This window comes from Staurois parvus, unplaced genomic scaffold (genome assembly GCF_062004578.1).
Source record: "Staurois parvus isolate SC_StPar_1 unplaced genomic scaffold, SC_StPar_1.0 ptg000388l, whole genome shotgun sequence".
NCBI classification, from domain to species: domain Eukaryota; kingdom Metazoa; phylum Chordata; class Amphibia; order Anura; family Ranidae; genus Staurois; species Staurois parvus.
In genome coordinates, this window is record NW_028318184.1 from 2,440,724 (window position 1) to 2,461,949 (window position 21,226).

General features: G+C 44.1%; 1 protein-coding gene across 3 annotated transcripts in view; it reads left to right on the plus strand.

Moving 5' to 3' along the window:
• The window catches only part of RCAN2 (regulator of calcineurin 2), a 258,378-nt gene that overhangs the window by 196,029 nt on the left and 41,123 nt on the right, over positions 1 to 21,226 (plus strand). For 2 of the 3 annotated variants that reach the window (XM_089685906.1, XM_089685908.1), the window contains one exon: positions 15,120 to 19,409. The exons of the other annotated variant lie outside the window; for it this stretch is intronic. In XM_089685906.1, the coding sequence (XP_089542032.1) occupies positions 15,120 to 15,280 (161 nt within the window). In that variant the 3' untranslated portion in view covers positions 15,281 to 19,409. Of the gene's footprint in view, positions 1 to 15,119; positions 19,410 to 21,226 lie in introns of those variants that run through there. 3 annotated transcript variants of the gene reach the window in all.

The window sequence follows — 21,226 nt, forward strand, 5'->3', positions numbered from 1 at the left end:
CAACAGGACCTTCCACCTGGTGAGGGACAGATTCTACTGGCCCTGCATGCGAGCTGAAGTTGAGGGTTACTGTCACTCCTGCATTAGGTGCATCCAAAGGAAGACTTTGCCTCACCGAGCTGCCCCAATGGGCCACCTTCAGAGTCAGGGACCCATGGAGCTGGTGTGCATTGATTTTCTAAGCTTGGAGCCTGATTTGAGTGGACAGGGAAATATCCTAGTAGTAACTGATCACTTCACTAGGTATGCTCAGGCTTTTCCCACAAGAGACCAACAAGCACTCACGGTGGCCAAGATCTTGGTGGAAAAATTCTTTGTGCACTATGGTCTACCTCAACGCATCCATTCTGATCAAGGGAGAGACTTTGAAAGCAGTCTCATCAAGAAACTGTTAGATCTTTTGGGCATCAGGAAGTCTAGAACCACCCCATACCATCCTCAGGGAGATCCCCAACCAGAGAGATTCAACAGAACCCTCTTGGATATGCTTGGGACTCTGACTTCTGAGAAAAAGCAGCACTTGAGCAAGCACATAGCAGCTATCGTGCATGCTTATAACAGCACCACAAACGATGCCACAGGATACTCTCCCTATCGTCTAATGTTTGGGCGGGAGGCCCGGCTGCCAGTAGATTTGGCTTTTGGCACGTCCATAGACCATACCTCTGCAACCTCACACAGAGGATATGTAGACCGCCTGCGGAAAAGTCTGAAGGCTGCCTATGACAAGCCCCAAGCTGCCTCAGATGCCCGAGGACAGAGAAATAAAAGAAACTTTGACCTCCAGGTACGAGTGCAGGACTTACAGCTGGGTGACAAGGTGCTGCTGAGAAACCTGGGTGTCCCTGGAAAACACAAATTGGCTGACCGGTGGAAATCGCAGCCCTATGTCATCTGCAAACAGCTGCCAGGACTCCCAGTGTACCAGATCCGGCCAGAGGGAAGCACAGGCCCGCTGAAAACTTGGCATCGTAATCATTTGTTGCCTCTATCTGAAGCAGTTCGTGTGCCACTACAGCCAGATCCACAGTCATCATCCAGGGCCCCCCAGAGATCTCGGCCAGTGACTTGGTTTCAGTCTGTGCTTCAGCCTGCAGAAGATGGAGACAGCGAAGATGAAGAGATGGGAATGGATTGGCTGTGGTTGTCTCAGATGCTTGAATCTGCTATCCCTCCTTCTCCTGCCACAGTAATCGACACCGGGATACTCAGGCCAGAAGCTCCTGAGTTTGTGCCTCAGAGTCCACCAATTGAAGAGCTGGAAGACTCTCAGTCCTCTTTGCTGACAACAGACTCTGCAGACTTCCCATCCTTCATTGAAGAGGAAGTTAGGGATGAAGCTAAAATTCAGGGAGAAGAGACCAGTGTGCTTGCAACCCCAGAGCCTAAAGAACAGCGTGAGCGTAGGGTTATTCACCCACCAAAGAGACTAACTTATGAAACTTTGGGTGAGAGCTCTGAAGAGGTTGTTCTCACCGCTAAAAGGACTCTTGAAGCACCTGATCCTTCCACTGCAGATTTGGTGGTTGAAAATCCTGACTCACCCCCTGACACATCTGGCTGAGCAAGTCCAATTAAGGTGGCTTATAGGCTACTAACTGGTGGGAGGTTCCCCTGCCAAGATTTTATGAGAATGTAAATTGTTTGGTTTCCTGTGTGTACTAACTTGTTTTTCTCCGCGTGTATATATCAAGCATGTACCAGGTCAAGGATTGTTACTGCCTTTGGAGGACCAAAGGTTCTTTGGTGGGGGGAGTGTGTAGCAGGAGAGATTAATCCTGTCTCATGGCTGTGATCTGCTGACTGGCCTCTCCTGTGTAACCTGACACTTGCCCTGACACAGACAAAGCAGTGAGGGATTTCAGCCCCCCCTTCTCCTCTCAGACTGTAAGAGAGTGAGAGAGCCAATTACAAGAGCCATTAAAGGAGCCAATGACAAGGACTCTGTCAAACAGGAAGTGTAGCTGCAAAGCATTGTGGACGATGCAGTCTTGAACAGAAATGGCCTTATAGGCTGATATGGAGATAGAATTACAAAAGAACTATGAAAGCCATCATGCTGGGAGAGAGGAGAGTGAATGGATCGATCTTGGGGGTTTCTCCTGAGGAGGGGGGACTGCATGTGGCAGCAGAGAGATTGGACCTGGAAAAGAAGTGCTTTTGGGCAGTGCACTGCATGCTTGGTGATCTGCATCAGCCAAGGGAACATCCAAACTGAGAGAAGTGGCTTACAGTACAGAGGCCATCCTGACAGTGTGAAGTGCTCATCCTGAGGTGACCAGAGGAGCCTGTCATTTCCAGGACGATCGTTTGGGCCTTTGTCACAGGATCTGGTGAGAGGGATTTTTCCCATTGTCAGATGACAGGAACATTGCACACATACTGCATCATACCTTGCTCAAATTCACCAGGCACTGGGTTGTGTAGATGGCCCTGCTGAACAGACACAGTATTCGCTTTGCTATACAAATACTGCCGCTGGATTACAATTATACTTTAAGTGTTTAAGGAGTTTAAGTGCACCAACGAAAGTGGCTAGCTGAAGATCCCAAGATTCATCCTGTTACCAAGAGACTGAAGTTACTGGTGCCATACGAGCACGCGCATGCGTATTTAGGCCTCTATATTGCATGGTGTGTGAGGGAATAGCTTTACCTTGGAAAGCAGCTATTAAGCATCATTTGGATACAGTGTTTGCCTATTGGGCTTGTGGTGTCGGGGGTTAGAAGGGAGACGTTTGACACAATAGAGAGTCACTCTTCTGCCCTCCTCCTGCTTGGACATCATAGAGCTGAATCTATGTAGAGGAGGTAAATCCACTTTCAGGTTGCCATTTAAGTGTTTCCTCTGCTTTTGGGGTTATTTACGGTTGGAATCCCCTGAAAGCAGACTGAGTGTAAAAGTGAGTTATATTTCTTTCGGTCACAGTATTTGTTGTTCTCTTGATTCTCCTAACATATACCTGTTGTTAATGTTTATTACTTCCCATAGAGGTCTACAGTAAAGCTGATCTCTGTGTTTTATTATAACATGTGTGCTTTTCATTGATCCTTGCACTTACACTATTGCCAGGTGTGCCAGTTGGGGCTGAGACAGTCCTTGGGGTTGAGAAGCAGAGTGGCGGAGTGAACAAACTTAAGCAGCCCCTACGGGGGTATCGCTACATAAATGCACCCAAAAACATTTTTTTAATGTGTTTTTTTTTTTTCGCAAATGGGCCTGTAGAGCATTACAACTGCAATCTGTGGATGATGGGTGCAATTCCAGTCTCCTGCAGACTTTTCCTCCAGCTCTATGTCTATACTGGGGTACAGGCTTTCACTTCCTCAGGAGAGCTGGAGGAAGTGTCAATGGACTATCAGTGCAGTAATCTTCAAGCTTGTGTTCCATTGAGAACTACAAGCCGCCATGGCAGATGGGACTTCATTCAGTCACAGGTCTCTAAATAAAAGATGTGGCTGCGTGGACAGAGCCCTGCACAGCTGCGTAAAATTCAAAATTGACAGCTGCTGTGGGAGAGAAGAACCCTCGCATACTGTCGGAAAGGTATCATGGCTGCAGGCACCATTCCCAGGTTACACCCTAAATAACATGGTCTAAAAGGTGGAGTTATTATTTAGTCACAGAGATGATTTGATGAAGCCCCTGTAGAGGGTGAAACATGTAAGAGGAAGGAGCAGGTGCCTCTGTGCCATATGCACAATAAAGCTTAGTATTCAGTAGAAGAAACTGTGTACTTCTCTATGTCTGTTCCTACTTCAAGAAGGTGACAGAGCCTATAGTGTTGGTGAAAGTGTGAGTACAGAAGTATTTTACACCAATCAGCCATAACTTTATGACCACCCATCTGATATTGAGTAGGTCTCCCTTTTGCCCCCAAAACAGACCCTGATGCATTCAGGCCACTAGACCTCTGAAGGTATGTGGTGGTATCTGACACCAAGCCATCATAGCAGGTCCTTTAAGTCCTGTAAGTTGGGGCCTCCATGGATTGGACTTGTTTCTCCAGCACATCACACAGATGCTCGATGGATTGAGATCTGGATAATTTAAAGACCACGTCAACACCTCAGATTCATTGTTGTGTTCCTCAAACCATTCTTGAACCATGTTTGCAGTGTGGCAGAGTGCACTGTTCTGCTGAAAAAGGCCACCGCCTTCAGAGAATACTGTTTCCATGAAGGGTGTGCTTGGTCAGCAACAATGTTTAACAATGTTTAGGTAGGCGGTACATGTCAAAGTAACATCTACATGAATGGCAGGACTCAAGGTGTTCAAGCAAAACACTACCCAAAGCAACACACTGCCTCCTCTGGCTTGCCTTCCCATACTGCATTCTGGTGACATCTCTCCCAGGTAAACGATGCACGTGCACCTGTCATCCACATGACGTAAAAGAAAACGTGACTCATCAGACCAGACCGCCTTCTTCCATTGCTCCGTGGTCCAGTTCTGATGCTCACGTGGCCATTGTAGGTGCTTTTGGGTGTGGACATGGGTCAGCATCGGCACCCTGACCAATCTGAGGCTACACAGCCCCATACACAACAAACTATGATGCCCATTTTTTCTGCTTTCAATATTAGGAAAAACATGTTTATTGCTAATATATCCCACCGACTTTCAGATACCATTGTAACCAATGTTATTCACTTAAAGGGAGTCTAAACCTTAAAATATTATTTTTTAAAAATAATAAACATGTTATAATTGTCAGGTCTTTGCAATGGTTTTGCACAAAGCAGCCCTGATCCCCCTCCTCTGGGGTTCTCCGCTAGAACTTCTAGCTCCTTCATTTCATTGAGTTCCTCCATAGGAAGCTGCTTTCTATGGGGGCACTCATGAGGGCTTGCTCTTGAGCCCCACTCAAGCTCCATAGACACAGAGGGGCTCAGCCTCACCCCCCCCCCCCCTTGTCACAGAGCTTGATTGACTGTAGCAAGAGCCAATGGCTCCTGTTGCTATCATTCTGCCCTGTGATGCGGGAGAGAGCACCACACCAAAGTGAAAGCAATGGTATAGAGGTGGCCACAGCCCTATAGCAGTAACATTGCTTTGGCGTAATAAAAGTTGACCTGCAAGGGATTAAAATATACAGTTATAATAAGCTCAGAGAAGATGTCACAGCTCAGAGTTTGAGCAAAATGTGAGTTCTTTTCTTGCGCATACTCCATGTAAGCCCGCCTTAACCTTTTCCTAATAGCCTCTCACATCCTCCATGATGCTCTCTCTGACATCCACTCCACGCCCTCTCCTCCTCACACCCTCCATGTTGTCCTCTCTGAAATTCAGTTCACCCACCTTCTTTCAGACCCCTCACATCCTCCAAGTTACCCCCTCACCATAGTCTCTTAGGTATTCCTCTAATATTTGGCCAGACAGACATTCTTCTCCTTCAGCCATCCGTTATTGGTGTAGAAGTTTTTGGTGAGGGCCCATTCTGGACCTGCGGTGGTGCTGGCACAGAATGACCTTGGCCCTCAGTTATTCATGAGGTCAATCTGTGCCTGTGACACCGCCTGAATCAGTAATTCAGGACCAGGGGGATGGAAATATAATGTTTTATAATCTACAATCAACAGTAGGGAGCAGTGCTGCAGGTGCAGAATGTTTATGTTTATATCTTTTTTGCCACAGCAAAGCCAGAAAATTCAATTCAGCTGGTACAATGTACAAAATGTAAATTTTACTTATTAATGGGAAACTGGAGCCTGGAATGATGCACACAACTGCCTTGATTAAATTAATTTCACATTAGTGGTCCCCCATGACATCAGAGCCCCTCTTCATGCAAGAGTCTTTCCATGACATCAGAGGTCCCCCCTATAACATCAGAGCCTCTACTTCTTGTAAGAGTCCTTCCTTTACGTCAGAGGCCCCCATCACATCGGAGTCTACCCGATAGATGAGAGTCTGGGAGCTGAAATCTGGAATGTAACTGGAGCCTGGGATGAAATTAACTTCACATCAGAGGTCTCCACATGACATCAGTGCCCCACTTCATGTCAGAGTCTCCCTCAGAGTTATTCCATCACCATAGATTCCCCCATCACAGAGTCCTCTCCTCACATAACACCCCTACATCCCAGGCTCACCCAATCGCACAGTTCCCTCTTCACACCTTTTGGCTTCAGTGTGTGGCAGAGGGCCAACAGTGGAATAGGTCTGGAGAAAGCAGTGTCCTTTCCTTAATGCTGAAAGGGGCCCTGGATCAGTGTCATACGTTGCTATGGTGCAGGCAGGCCAGCTGCCAACACCATAGCGATGATGCATCCTGCCAAAGAGCATCTTTGGTTGTTAGATTGCTGGTGGCTGGCCCAAAAGCACCATAGCAAGTCATAATGCTCATCCAGGAGAAACTGGGTTCCATGCTCCGAGGAGCTTGAGGGAACCCAAATGCCACGAGTGCTGTGACACCCTGATTGAGCAACACTGCTCTAAATACAAGTGCGGGAAGCCATGCCAAGTTTTTTTTAAGCCATGCATATTTCACAAATAAACAAGGCCCACCATTTTTCACTTGACTTTTTCTCCCACCAAAAGTTGGTGTTATTGCATGCAGGGTTTTGTACATTCTAAAGAGCCATGGCTTGAATCTACTCTAAAATAGATGGTATATTTGTGTCATTAGGGGATTCCAGCAGACAGGACCGCTATAACAGTCACCCAACAGAGAGCCTTTAATTAGTCTATAGCTGTATTATGTGACTCATACCCTCCATCCATGATTCTCTAGATGGTCGGACTCTGGGTGAACTTATTGATTCTGGGCTTACTGGGTGAAATTTCTTCATGTAGAAACTCTAAGATGACTGTATAGAGTATAGCAAAAAAGGACACGACGGGTTTCACATATTATTAAAGCAAACTTTTCCAGTTACCCTCAGTTGCTTATCACAATCTTTTATTGTATCTAAAGCCAAGTGCTTGAGTTTTTGGATGGAGCAAACACTGGTTAAACTCCGGTTAGCTTTTCATTGCTGTCCGTGTGCAATTGGAGAGATTTCCCTCTACTTTCAGTCTTGCAGACGCATTAAGTGAGAAGAAATCTCTGCAAAGTGAGGGAAATCCCTTCTTTAAGACAGTGGCAACCCAATTAGGTGGATCCATTGGAAGATTTCCCCAATATTTGGTAACAACTGTAAAATGTTGGACACATTAAGTGAGAAGAAATCTCTGCAAAGTGAGGGAAATCCCTTTTTTAAGACAGTGGCAACCCAATTAGTTGGATCCATTGGAAGATTTCCCCAATATTTGGTAACAATTGTAAAATGTCGATTTTTCACATTTCTTTCTATCCCAGTGATCACCGAGACGGATTGAGAGAGCGAATCTCCCCATATACAGGTGGATTAAAGGGTGTCTCCATTTTCATAGGGAGAAAAAAGCACATAAAAAATTTTACATAAGCCATTTTGTAATTGGACGTTATTAAAAATTGCCTTTCATGTTCAGTCTGCAGAGCTGTACAGTAACTTTCTGTAAAATTCATTGCAATACAGCAACCGTCATTTCCTGCTTGTGTGATTGGCCCACTGATTTTTTTTTCCAGAAGTCTACACTGAGATACAAGTTAGATTTTAGGCATCCACTGCAACAAAAATGTCTGTTTTTTTCTCGTTTTTTTTAATTTTTTTTTATGAGATACTCCTAAAGGGAAATTAAAGGACACGTTCACCTTTGTAAAAAAAAATAATAAATGTGCATTTTTGCAGGTAACAAATGTACATTTAATATTATTATTTTTTTTTTATTTTTAAGGAGCCTGCAAAGCATTGCACTCGTGATTAGCAGATTGTGGGTGCAATGCAATGCTCTTGTAGGCGGTCAGTGTATCCGTCTGCTTGTACCTCCTATAGGCAGGCTGTTATACAATGACAGAAATTCTCAACTACCTAGAGTGCTCAACAGCTTCCTGGTAGTTCATTGAGAACTACAAGCTGACAGCCGCAAAGGCTGTTGGTACTTGTAGTTCTCCCATTCACAGAACTCTGCGAGTGAGCAACACAGCTAGGTGGGTGGAGCCCTGCACAGCCGCTTTTTAGAAAAATTGTGACAGTGAGTGCGGGAAGAAGATTGCTGTCACAACGGGGGATCGGGGGGTGGGGGCTGCTGCAACATGTTACTTCACGAATACGAGTGTAACATGTTACAAAAGGTGAACTTATCCTTTAAGAGATGCAGACTCTGCCACTTTTCTCATCAGAACCCTGCAAGTGCGGCAGCTGACTGATAATTATAAAATCACACTCATTTGATTCACTTTCCAGATGGACACAGGGAAACAAACAGGTATTTCTTCAGAATAACAAAAGGTAGGAATTTGCAACAAAGTTTGTTAAACTCCCTGCAATACTTAGCGACCACCCCACGTACATTTACTGCAGCACGGCGGCCGCTGTGTGCTGGATCACTTATCTGGTCTGTGATCAGCGCTTCTGGGTAGGGTGCGTGTAGGCTCCTGTATTGTGAATACATTTGGTGAGTGAACCCCAAGAAAATGGCACCTGTTAATTAGTTGCGCGCCCTGCAGACAATTTAAATGGAGTCTGTCCATGACGTCAGCAATGGGCGCACACCTGAGGACGTGTATGCGCACGAAACGCGTTGGTTGGAGCTTTACTTGCTGACGTCACACCACCTCGTTCGCAACTCTACACAAGCTACACATGTCTTGTAGCCTCCCTGGCCGTATTCCCGAGTGTAGCTCGGGGTAAAGTTTCAGTACCACAAGCGGTAACCCCGAGCTACACTCGGGCTTACCATGCAGCGCTGCTCCGCGATCCCTCGATCATTTACCTTGTCCTGCACTCCCGCGATGTCCCATCTGCAGTGTCCCCTGTAATGTCCTCCGGCAGATGCCGGCATCTGTCTTCTGGGTTCCGTTCCCTGCGACGTCGGGATGTACGGGGGACGGAACGGCGGGAAATTTGAAAATGACAAAAAGTACATTCACTAAAATCACATAGTAAAACATTACTGTATCAAACCATTTCACATACATTTTGTCCCGAGTGCTTTGTCCTGTGCCCTGCCTGCATTTTTACTGTTCTTTCTGCCTGGAAACTGAGAAATGTCCATGGCGTCCAAAAAGCGTCCCTTTAGGTCAAAAGCGGTTTTAGACCAGCTACAGAAAAGCGATAGTAAATCAGAACCACTTGTAGAATTGAGTGATAATGATTCGTGGGGAAATTCATCATCAGACCCTGAAAACGATTTTGCGACTTTGCTCAGTGATGTGCGAACTTGGCGCTATATTTCAAATTTCAGTGTTTTTGATTTGATTATATTGTTGAATTAAATTTATTATTATTATGATATTATTTTTTTTTTATGAGATACTCCTAAAGGTAAATTAAAGGACACGTTCACCTTTTTAAAAAAAAATTATAAATGCACATTTTTTGCAGGTAACAAATGTACATTTAATATTATTTTTTTTTTTATTTTTAAGGAGCCTGCAAAGCATTGCACTCGTGATTAGCAGATTGTGGGTGCAATGCAATGCTCTTGCAGGCGGTCAGTGTATCCGTCTGCTTGTACCTCCTATAGGCAGGCCGTTATACAATGACAGAAATTATTATTATTATGATATTATTATTTTTTATGATTATTTATTAAATTATAATTTATGATTTCGTGTTTCAAATTTTATCATACCCGGGATGTTTACTAGACTCTTGCTCGGACAGATTTCAGTGAGTTATTCCTAAAAATTACAGACCTACAATAAAAAAGATACATATTTCCATGTAAAAAAATGTACCGCTTTGAGCACAGAAATATGGACATAATTGGACCGCTAGGGAGGTTAACATGAACTATGCGAATGCTCAGAAATTTTTACCACAACTGTGGTTTTAACATTGCTCAATAAATGTTTATTCTTTTATACTTTGAGTATTGATTTTCTTTTCGGTATGGTGCCTCTGAAAGCCCCATTAGTTTCTTTCAATTAGGGTCTATGTGCTTTTCAGTGTTAGAATGCAATAGCCTGCAGGGGAGATTCCTCCATCCATGCTAAACAATATTTGAGAAATCCACAGTATACAGTATGTGGATGGCTAACTAGTATGCCAAGTGTAAGATGGACTATAGCACGAGCACATACTGGAAGATGAATGTACCATGGATCTCAGGTAAGATTAGCACAGTCTGAAGCCTTCCTGAATGAGTTCAGCACTTGAATAGTTTTGAAGAATACATTTGGACAAGTCATCAACAGAGCTGAACAATGTCCCCATGTAGGTGATAAGAGCGCCTGTTAGCCTTTGTTAAGCTACAGAACCTGTAATGAATAGACATCCCCATCATCGCATCCATTGCTAAACCTCTGTGAATGATCCCCACAATAGAGGCCTACGTGCTGCAGTCACTGACTGTGTGATAGAGAGCTGGCTGGTGAGACACGATCCTCTAATTATTTCCATGTGCTGAGGCCAATCTGCACGTATTGCCAATACAGTAAAAAGGAACTGGATATCTAATACTCTCATCCTGCCTGTTATATCATTAAAGGTTTTATGGTGCCATCCAGCAATTAAATTAGATCAGTAATACTGTGTGTAATGTCACAGACGTAAGTGTTAGCTACAGTTACATAGTATTATGCTTTCAGCACGTACACAGTGTAAAAAAATCACACGGTCATTCTACAATTTCCTGGAATAAGCCACTCTGATTAAGGCTGAACTCCAGACATTAAAAAAAACTTGAATTTAAATACATTCCTCAATAGCTACAAAGATGATAAATCCACCGTGCATCAAATGCCTTTGCAAACCCAGTTATTACCGTGTAAACGTAGCAGTGACATCCTCACTGTGCTATACATAGCCTGTGCAGAAAGCAGAGCTGTGGGAGGGGCCCAGAAGGCCCCACCTACTGCAGGTTGCCTGCAGGAAACTATGGGAGGGGGCAGAGACAAGACCAGTCACCGTGCACAAGGAGAGAGAGCAACAGTGACTGGTCTTTGTTACACCTGCACAGAGGGAAAGTTTCACACTGGATTACTGTACAAAACAATATTGACGTCAAAGGGGAAACCGCAGCACCAAGTCCATAAAGATACATATGCAAAAAGACAGGAGGGAACCTCACTCCTTCAAATTTAGGACTTTATAGGTGCAAGGTCATTGAACACTACACAATTTTCAAGATATAACCACTGATTTTAGTACATAAATTAAATTAAAACACAAAGTGAAATTGCTTAAAAAGAATATAAGACACGATGTTCAGTAAACCTCACAGATGATAGTTCCAAACATTAAATATACTGTGATGAACCCCAACATGTTTCGCCCATTGGGCTTCCTCAGGGGATTTGATTATATCACACTGTGAAGGAATGATGTCACTCAGATTATGGAAGAACTTGTCTAAATCAGAGAAATATGATACACGAATATAGATATAGATAATTCTGGAGGTGGTGGTGGTGGGATACACTGTTGCCAATTTGATGCTGGGTCTCTGGAGAGAAGTCCATGTTGATGAATGGTTTTTCAGCCTCGGGATGGATGTTTCCCATTTGTATGGTGTACTGACTATCCTCCTTTGGAAACAAGTAATCCAATCTTGAGGAAAAGAAATGTAATCTCCAAACACGGAAAGGTTTCTTCGCAGTGAGAGCTGTGAAAATGTGGAATAGACTCCCTCAAGAGTTGGTTCTGGCCAGCTCAGTGGATTTACTGAACATCACGTCTTATATTGTTTTTTAAGCAATTAAACATTGTATTTTAAGTTTATATATGTAATAAAATCTTCAGTGGTTATATTTTGAAAATTGTGTAGTGTTGAATGACCTTGCACCTATAAAGTCCTAAATTTGAAGGAGTGAGGTTCTCTCCTGTATTTTTGCAGCTGGATTACTGAACAGATCTGGAAGAAATACACAAAGCACACTGAGATTCAATACATGACTCTTGTATGTAGATAATATTTTCTTAATTTGCAGTTTAGCTGTAACCCCTTGCCACTGCCTCCCTGGGTTTCTTTTACGTGGGTGCCAATACTGGAAGGCTGAGATAGCTTCCCGACCACGTGATTGCTATGATTTGGAGTTCAGCTTTAAACCCTTACCACTGCCTCCCTGGGTTTCTTTTAGGGGATGCCAATACTGGAAGGTTGAGATAGCTTCCCGACCACATGATTGCTATGATTGGCTGTTACAGTGGTCACATAATCAGGAGCCTGTTCCATCTATGTGGTGGCTGGAGGCTCACCTGTCCTGACGCTACATATATGTGTTATCCGGGGGCGGAAGAGGTTTATGTTGATTTTAAGAAGACAATATTTTCTCAATTTGGAGTTCAGCTTTAAACCCTTACCACTGCCTCCCTGGGTTTCTTTTACGTGGGTGCCAATACTGGAAGGCTGAGATAGCTTCCCGACCACGTGATTGCTATGATTTGGAGTTCAGCTTTAAACCCTTACCACTGCCTCACTGGGTTTCTTTTAAGTGGGTGCCAATACTGGAAGGCTGAGATAGCTTCCCGACCACATGATTGCTATGATTGGCTGTTACAGTGGTCACATAATCAGGAGCCTGTTCCATCTATGTGGTGGCTGGAGGCTCACCTGTCCTGACGCTACATATATGTGTTATCCGGGGGCGGAAGAGGTTTATGTTGATTTCAAGAAGACAATATTTTCTCAAATTGGAGTTCAGCTTTAACTCCTTGCCACTGCCTCCCTGGGTTTCTTTTAGGTGGATGCCAATGCTGGAAGGTTGAGATAGCTTCCCAACCACGTGATTGCTATGATTGGCTGTTACAGTGGTCACATAATCAGGAGCCTGTTCCACCTATGTGGTGGCTGGAGGCCCACCTGTCCTGTCGCTACATATATGCATTATCCCGGGGCGAAAGATGTTTATGTTGATTTCAAGAAGACTAATTCTCAAATGTTTATTAAAAGCTTAAAGTGGAAAGCAAGTCAAAACCTAACTAAGCTTAAATCTACTTCCCATCCCCATTCTAAGCCTATCCTATCTACTCTGTAAAAGGAATGATGTCTATACTTTTATATCTTGAAGTCGTTCTTGTCCGGTCACATGACTGGGTCCCAGCACTGGTTTCAGTGTAGAGGAGATATTGCCAGCAACGACTATAGAGACTAGGGGATGACGTCACCCATAGGCTTACTATGGGAAATCCGTTGTCGGCTCTCCCTCCTCTACACTGAAGCTGGCGCTGGGACCTGATCATGTGACCGGACTGGAGCGACCTTAGAACAGATAGGTATAGACATCTTTCCTTTTACAAGGTAGATTGATTAGGCTTAGAATGGGGGTGGGAGTACATTTAAGCTTAGGTTTTGACTTGCCTTCCACTTTTACAGTCTTGCTGAGAAAATGCTGCTCTAGGCTCCCTCTAGTGCTGCTCACATAACTAAGAAACTAGGAAATTGGTAAGGAGAGTTTAAAATAAAATCTTGGATCTCGCTAAGCTTCATGTTACCAAATGTCTAGTTATGTAGGCAACACCTACAGGCAATGCCTGTAGCAGCATTTTGCTCCATGCCAGAAAGATTATCAAAGCTGAAGTTTAAATATGACAATTTTAACAGCTTGGACTGTAAGTACTGTATGTATGAACCATACCTGTGAGATCCCCGTTGAAGCTGGAAATCACTGTAGTAGGCATTGCTACTACAGAGGTCTCAACTAGCTGCCTGGTCTTTATTGCATTGTGAACACAGGAGGTTATGCACTCGACATGGGTGCCATTCAGGGAACACTTTGCATTTCCACAATGAATGCAAAGCATTCTCTGATTGGACAAGGTGGAATGTCATGATTGGTTGTTGCCAGCATTAGGATCAGTAACAGATCACATTCCTCTCACTGCTTGGACCCATGAGATGTCACCAGCTGAATCACCAAAGTGAGAGAGCCATTAACCCTAATGGAGCTGCTCCGAGTCTGGTCACAATGCTGCAGAAACTCACTTGTTGGCTTGGGAGCGACTCCATTAGGCCTCATGTGCATACTGGTGGAAGGTCCTGCATAAAAGTGGTCTGCAGTGAATCTCAACTCAACTCTGTAGTGGATCTCAACTCAATTCTTTAGTGCATCTCAACTCAACTCAACTCTGTAGTGCATCTCAACTCTGTAGTGGATCTCAACTCAATTCTTTAGTGCATCTCAACTCAACTCTGTAGTGGATCTCAATTCTGTAGTGCATCTCAACTCAACTCTGTAGTGGATCTCAATTCTGTAGTGCATCTCAACTCAACTCTGTAGTGGATCTCAATTCTGTAGTGCATCTCAACTCAACTCTGTAGTGGATCTCAATTCTGTAGTGCATCTCAACTCAACTCTGTAGTGCATCTCAACTCAACTATGTAGTGCATCTCAACTCATGTGAACATACACACCTTCAACCATATGAGCAGAGATGTGTACAAGCTCTTACACTTCTGTTCACATCTTCCCCAGCCCTGGATGGCTTAAAACATTCATCTGGCGTAGACACAGAATGACGTGAGCTCACAGAAATCACTGAAGACCGAGGTGATTCTGGGTCTGCACCACCAGCGTTGCTTAGCGAATGACTCATTTAAATCATTTAGGGCTGGAGGGAGATGTAAACATTAGCCGTGTGGGGGGGTAGTTGTACAGGTTTGCAACGACCTTGGATTGAAGGCTGAGGTCATGCTGCAGCACTGCCACTGCCTACACATTGTTTTTGTTTACATCCCCCTGGTCACGAATGACAATACAGTGGATCTTATGGCCATTTAATTATCACACATGTAAACATTTGCACAAACATTTACACTTGTATCACACAAAATATGGTCAAAATCAGACCACAGATGCAGATTTTTCTTGGTTTTGCAGCTAAACACAACAGTAAAATAATGCAGCTGTGTAAATAGACCCACTGCATGCAATACTGCTGCGTTCAAATCCGTATACTCAACATGGATCTAAATGCATGGTAATTTACCACCATGTGCATGGGCCCTTAAGGTAAACAGCTCTCCCACTTCAGTGATTCAGCTGCTGCCAACAAGTCACCAGTGGCAGAACCGTCTTTCTAACATGGCCTTTAGACTGTTTTTTTTTTTAATATTTTAATAAACCCTTGGTGTCCCTTATTTTTTTACAGGACAGAAATATGAGCTCCATGCGGGAACAGACTCCACCCCCAGCGTTGTAGTTCACGTGTGTGACAGCGACTTGGAGGATGAAGAAGATCCAAAGAATTCACCTAAACCTCGAATCATGCCCACACGGCGTCCTGGACCACCACCGACCAAGTCCAACTGACCTGCAACCCTGACCTGCACAGTGTTACCCCAAACCCCCTCATGACACAGATTTCTATCCTTCTCTTCCTCTAGAAAATAGACATTTTTTTTTTCATTTTTATAGGGAGGCTATTGCTACACGGTTATATTAGCATGTTGTGACTATTAAGAAAGATATAGCCAAAGTGCACCCCTTTCCCTTTTATCATTGTGTCTGTGGGAAGAATTTTCTCACAAAGTTGCACATAGCAGCCAATAAGATATGCCCTATCTGCTTTTCAGTACATTGTGGATGGCTCAAAGGAAGACTGGATGCTATGAGCAGTGCACTGGCTGTATGTCTTTATTGACATTCATTCTTATTGACGCTCCAACGCACATATGCAATTCACACTTTGTATTACGGCAGCCATAACAAATCAGCTCCCAATGCACCAGAATGGACATAAAATGGACAGGCAACCCAGATAGAGTGTTATCATGCATTGTGGAGTGCTGCAGTGCATGTACTTCAGATGTTTATGGCCTTAATGCGTTGTGGTGGCATTGGAAAAAAAACGCGTGCATGGTGCATTGTAATAGCCTATGTTACTGTAGCGCAACAGAACCGGTTAGTGTAGGAGGGCTCTAAACAAGTCACACCTGCACTATAGTGCTCTAACAGTGTAGATCAGGGTTCCTCCAGAGGTTACTAGGGGTTCCTTGAGTAATGAACAATTTCTGCCTCTCAGAGAAGTTCCCACTGACACTAATGATCTTTTTAGCTATCTGTAAGAGGGTAATACTTTCCAGTGACCACAAGTGTAAGGAGCATTCTTCCCACTGAAGATCACACCAAGGTATCATGAGTTGTAGATATTGTAATTGTTCCTGTCCCTGAGACAGGAAAGGGTTCTTCTTTGTTAAAGAGGTTGAGAAATGCTGGAGTAGGTAAGATTTATCATCCATTAAGGGACATAAGATTAGTAGAAAATCTTAACCCAGTGGTGTTCAACCCCTGTAGGCAGCTGCATATACAACTCCTTGGTCTAAGAATATCTACTATTCTTTGTGCCTCAATGGATATCAAGAAAAAGATTTTACAGTAAGTACAAAAATTTTATTTTCTTTATCCCCCATTGTAGATAATCTTAGATCAGTCTCTAAACTTTTTTAGTATGAGAGCCACATTGTATATTTTACAAATAATCAGAGGCTGAAAAAATATTCCATTAGGGTCCTTATCAGAGCCCCTCTTACATCAAGGTCCCCAGCTGAGTTCCCTGTTACCTAGGGGGGAAGCTGCAGTGGAGACCATAGGCAGCCTCTGCTGACCTTGATCCTTAATCTGTGCACAATAGGGATATCCCATTGTTACTAGCTGTGGTCCAAATAAAATCTTGTAGTGGGCTGGATTTGATGCACAGGCCATAGTTTGGAGGCCCCTGTCTTAGACCAATGGATTATATTAATCTGCCTACATGAGGTGGACACTCTGGGGTTTATTTACTAAAGCTGGAGAGTCCAAAATCAGACTCCCTTCTGCATAGAAACCAATCAGCTTCTAACCTCAGCTTGTTCAATGAAGCTTTGGCAATGAACCCTGGAAGCTGATTGGTTTCTATGCAGAAGGGAGTCTGATTTTGGACTCTCCAGCTTTAGTAAATAAACCCCTGTAGGTCTAAGATGATCTCTTAATGTTGTGTTCCTCAACGGACAAGAAAGAAAAGGGTTTTGCGGTAGCTACAAAAATCGTATTTTTTATGCGCATTAAGGTGCCTTGAAGACCCATTCAAAACAAATGGGCTGCCTTCCTCAATACTCATCAACATACAAAATCGTTTGCTAATGAGCACGGTAAAGAGCTCCAACTTCTCCCTCAGACACAATGATAAAAATAGGTAGACTGGGTCTCATTTATAAAACCATGTTATTGGTTGGAGAATGCCTGTCAGGATAAAATTCACCAGTTTCTTTGAACTAGATGATTCCTTAGCCCACTGTGAGCTGCAGCAGAGCCACTAAATGCCAACAATAGCTGAGCTCACAAAATACACTCCAGAATGTGTTGGCATCAAATGCACTTAAACCTCCCCCAGTTGGCTCCATTGGCAAAATGCTTTTTGTTTTGTTGCAAGTCCTTCCCCACAGCCAGCTAAGGAGGCCATAGGGCAGCTCTTTGTTATTACAAGGCAACCAATCAATAAAAGAGTATTTTTAATTGTTCTGTCAAATGTTTGCACATCAGTTTACAATGGCGCCATTGTGAGGTATTGTCACACCAATCTAGGGATTCAGTGGCATTTTTCTGTTCTTTTTCGCAATTCACTATATAGTGAGATTTCCAGTTTAATAAAGATCCATAATTACTTTGAGAAGCAGTAGTGATTATCTACTGGTTAGGGCAGGTCCAGTCTGATCCACTTTTTAGTGGGTTTTATCCCAAATGTGAGACTTCCCATCACCTCTTGACCCCGTTAAAGCAAAACTGGTTTGACCAAGAGGGGCAAAGAATCAAATTCACTGTCAAGAGACAGAAACCATTCAGATCAAAGTGAAAGGACCTCCAGATAGCCCACCCCTGAGTTAAAGTAAGTTTGGCTCTCTGTGTTCCTTTGCTGCCTCCTCACTCCATCAGAGTCCTTGTTCCATTGCTCTAACACAGTGGTCTCCAAACTGCAGCCCAGGGCCTGATGAGGCCCTTTGCTTGCTTTTATCTGGCCCTTGGAGCAATATTTCTCCACTGACACCGACAGTGGGGCACAATCCTCCCACCAACACCAATGACGGCACACTATTCCTCCCAAAGACACCAATAATCAGGCACTATTCCTCCCATTGATACCAACAATGGGGCACTATTTTTCCCAACAATGGGGCACGATTACTCCCTCTAATAACAATCACGGAGCATGGTTTTCTCCCACTGATGCCTGGACATTTTCTGCTACCGCAGGCCACAGTACAGCCTCTCTAAAGTTTAAAGGACAGTAAATTGGCCCTTTGTTTAGAAAGTGTGAAGTTTGGAGACCCCTGCTCTAACAGAATGGGGCTTGCAGGCATGTCCCCATCCTCAGGCAGCCAATCATCAGACCCAAAGCTCTGTCACATGGGGGACTTCTGCTGCTACAAGAATATACCTTGGTGGGTGTATCTTGGCCTGGGCAAAGTGACAGTCACTCTCTATTTGTCCCCCCCCCGCACCCATACTTACATTTGTTTGCTCACCTGTTGGATCCATTTAGCATGAGCAAAGAAAATACCTGTACTTCCATAAGCATGTCAGATGCTAAGGATTTTTCAGGTGGAATAGCTCTTGAAGAGATTGAAGCTCTGAGCTGCAGCAGTTGGAGAATCTTCAGAATCCAGCAGCCCCTACTGTCCACTCTGGTTCCTTCTGATGGCCAATACTATATATGACTACAGCAGTGTCACTACTATATATGACTACAGCTTCTGCTGGCAGAGGGAACCACATCATACCAGGCATCTGACACTTCCAGGAGTGTCGGATTTTAAAGATCTGATACACACACCGATTTTTTTTTTTTTTTAAAGTCACTTTTAATGCTTTTGTAACTCATGGAAAGACTGCTTTTCCGGTCATTGTTGGCTATTGTATTTATTGCACTTTGCCACGGATTTGTAAACCATGATACATTTTTTGCATCTAACTAAAATGAGTGACTACACCAGCTCAAAGAGTTCTTAGATTCTTAAACTGGGAAAGTTTCTGTATTTAGCTGTGACCCTGTAGACATTATAGATCAGTTTTGAACTGTAAATCTCTCCAAATAGCGAGCTGCTTCCAAGAATAGCAAATGACTATTGAACGCTTTGGTACGTGTCATACGTATTTTCTGCCATCCTTCTATCCCATCATCTTGTCTTGCGATGAACTCAGCTTTGGGCACTTTGTGCATTCTCAGCATGGCAGACATCGTTCCGTGTACATGCACCGGCGGTCACCGCTTGCTCCAGACGTCCGAGTCTTCGCTGCTTTCTCACGCCGTTCGCTGTAGCCTAAAAAGAACAGAGATTGTTATTAGATCTGGATAAAATGTGTTCAAGCAGATGCATTTTTGTACATTTGTATAATCGCCTGAGTATGGTGTTTTGTATAAACTAGTTACAATTTGAGTAGAAGAAATAAATTGTGATTATTTAGGCGTGTTGTCTCCACTTTTCTTTTTTAATTAACTGTGATGTCAAAAAGGGACGCCATTACCCAAATCATGAATAGATAAAACCGAATGCAGGCACATACTGCTATACAATATTTGCTTGTTCATTTGAAGACACTACAGTTAAGGGTATATTTATCATACAAATGCGATACTACAGCCCAGGTCAGAGGCATAACTAGAATCTTCGGGGCAAGAAACCATAAAGGGCCCCCTGACCTCCCCCCCTTCCCCCCCATGGTGGCAGAAAACCAGGGCTCGGTCGCAAGTGCGACCTTTGCGACCACGGTAGTTCTGCCACTGGTGTCAATATTTTATTATTTTTTACAATTTTATTTTTTTTTACTATTTTATTTTTTATTATTTTTTGCAATTTTTTTTTAGAAGCCCCGTTTGGGGGGCTTTGGTGAGATATCAGGACTCTAAACAGACCTCTGCAGTTTCATCTTTGAGACAGAGAAAGGAGATTAAAGCAAAGTTCCACCTGAAAAAAAAATAAATAAAATTCAGTGCCTACAAAAACTTTAGCTGCTGACTTTTAAAATACAGTCACTTACCTGTCCCTCAGTCCAGCGGTGTCCTCACCACTGCTGGTTTCACCAGCCATCTTCTCTCCCTGGCGCCGGTATCTTCAGTGTGGGCACCCGGCTGTGACAGATTGCGGCTTCACAGCTGGGTGCCCACTGCGCATGTGCGAGAAGCACTGCTCTTTGTGAATGGCCCCGTAGGTTTTGGGACCTGTCACGTGCCCCAGAAGACTACAGGGAGGGAGGGTAGGAGGACAACTTCCGCTTCCGGTTTCCTAGGCGATTACAGCGAAAGTGGGAGTGGGTACCTGTCAAATTCGGGTACCTGCTCCCCCCCTGCTCCCCAAAGGTGCCAATCCTTAATGGGGAGTGGGGGACAAAGGCTTAAAGCGGAACTTCCCTTTTTTGGGTGGAGCTCTGCTTTAAGGAGCCCTCATTCTCCTTCTTTTGAAGCCTCAGCTGTACCGAATGAATGGACAGGAATAGTTCTGTGCAGAGCTTTCTGTTCATTCATAAACTGAAGCATAGTAAACAGTTTACTATGTGTCAGTTATAAATCAACAGAGTCAGTGATCGGTACAGATCACTGACTATTCATTAAGACAAGGAAGGGGCCGTTAAATAACACATTTACCCCTTCCCCAAACTCTATTCTGACACATCCTCTGCAACACTGCTGGGTTCCCCTCTCATGCGGGCTGGAGGAGGGCAGGGGAGTACACAGGAGTCCAGGGCAGCAGGAAGTGGTTAGGAGGGGCGGAATGTAGAGGAACCGATCCTCTCCATTTTTCTTCTACAGCCTTTCATAATGGGAAGGAATTGGTTCCTCTACATCATGGGTGTCAAACTGGCGGCCCTCCAGCTGCTGCCCAAGTCCCATGAGGAATTGTAAGGCTAACAGTTACAAGCAAGTGACAAGTTACAAGTGACTCCCAAAGGCAGAGGCATGATGTTTCCCAACAGCTGGAGGGCCACCAGTTTGATACCTCTGCTCTATATGCTGCCCCTCTAATCCAGGTGTACAGGGGGCTGCATAGGCCCCCTGGAGCATGGGGCAGGTCGCAATTGCAACCCCTGTACATACACCCCTGGACCTGATTATACAAGAACCAATTACACTTAAAGCAATGACATGATAATACTTACTGATAGACCACTTTAGCATGCCCTAAAATGCGACTAGTTTGCCCTGATCCATCTTGGAAACCCAGCAGAAAGACGAGGGAGAAGAGCTGGAATTTCTAATCCCCGGACTGCTGCATCAGCTGTGTGGCC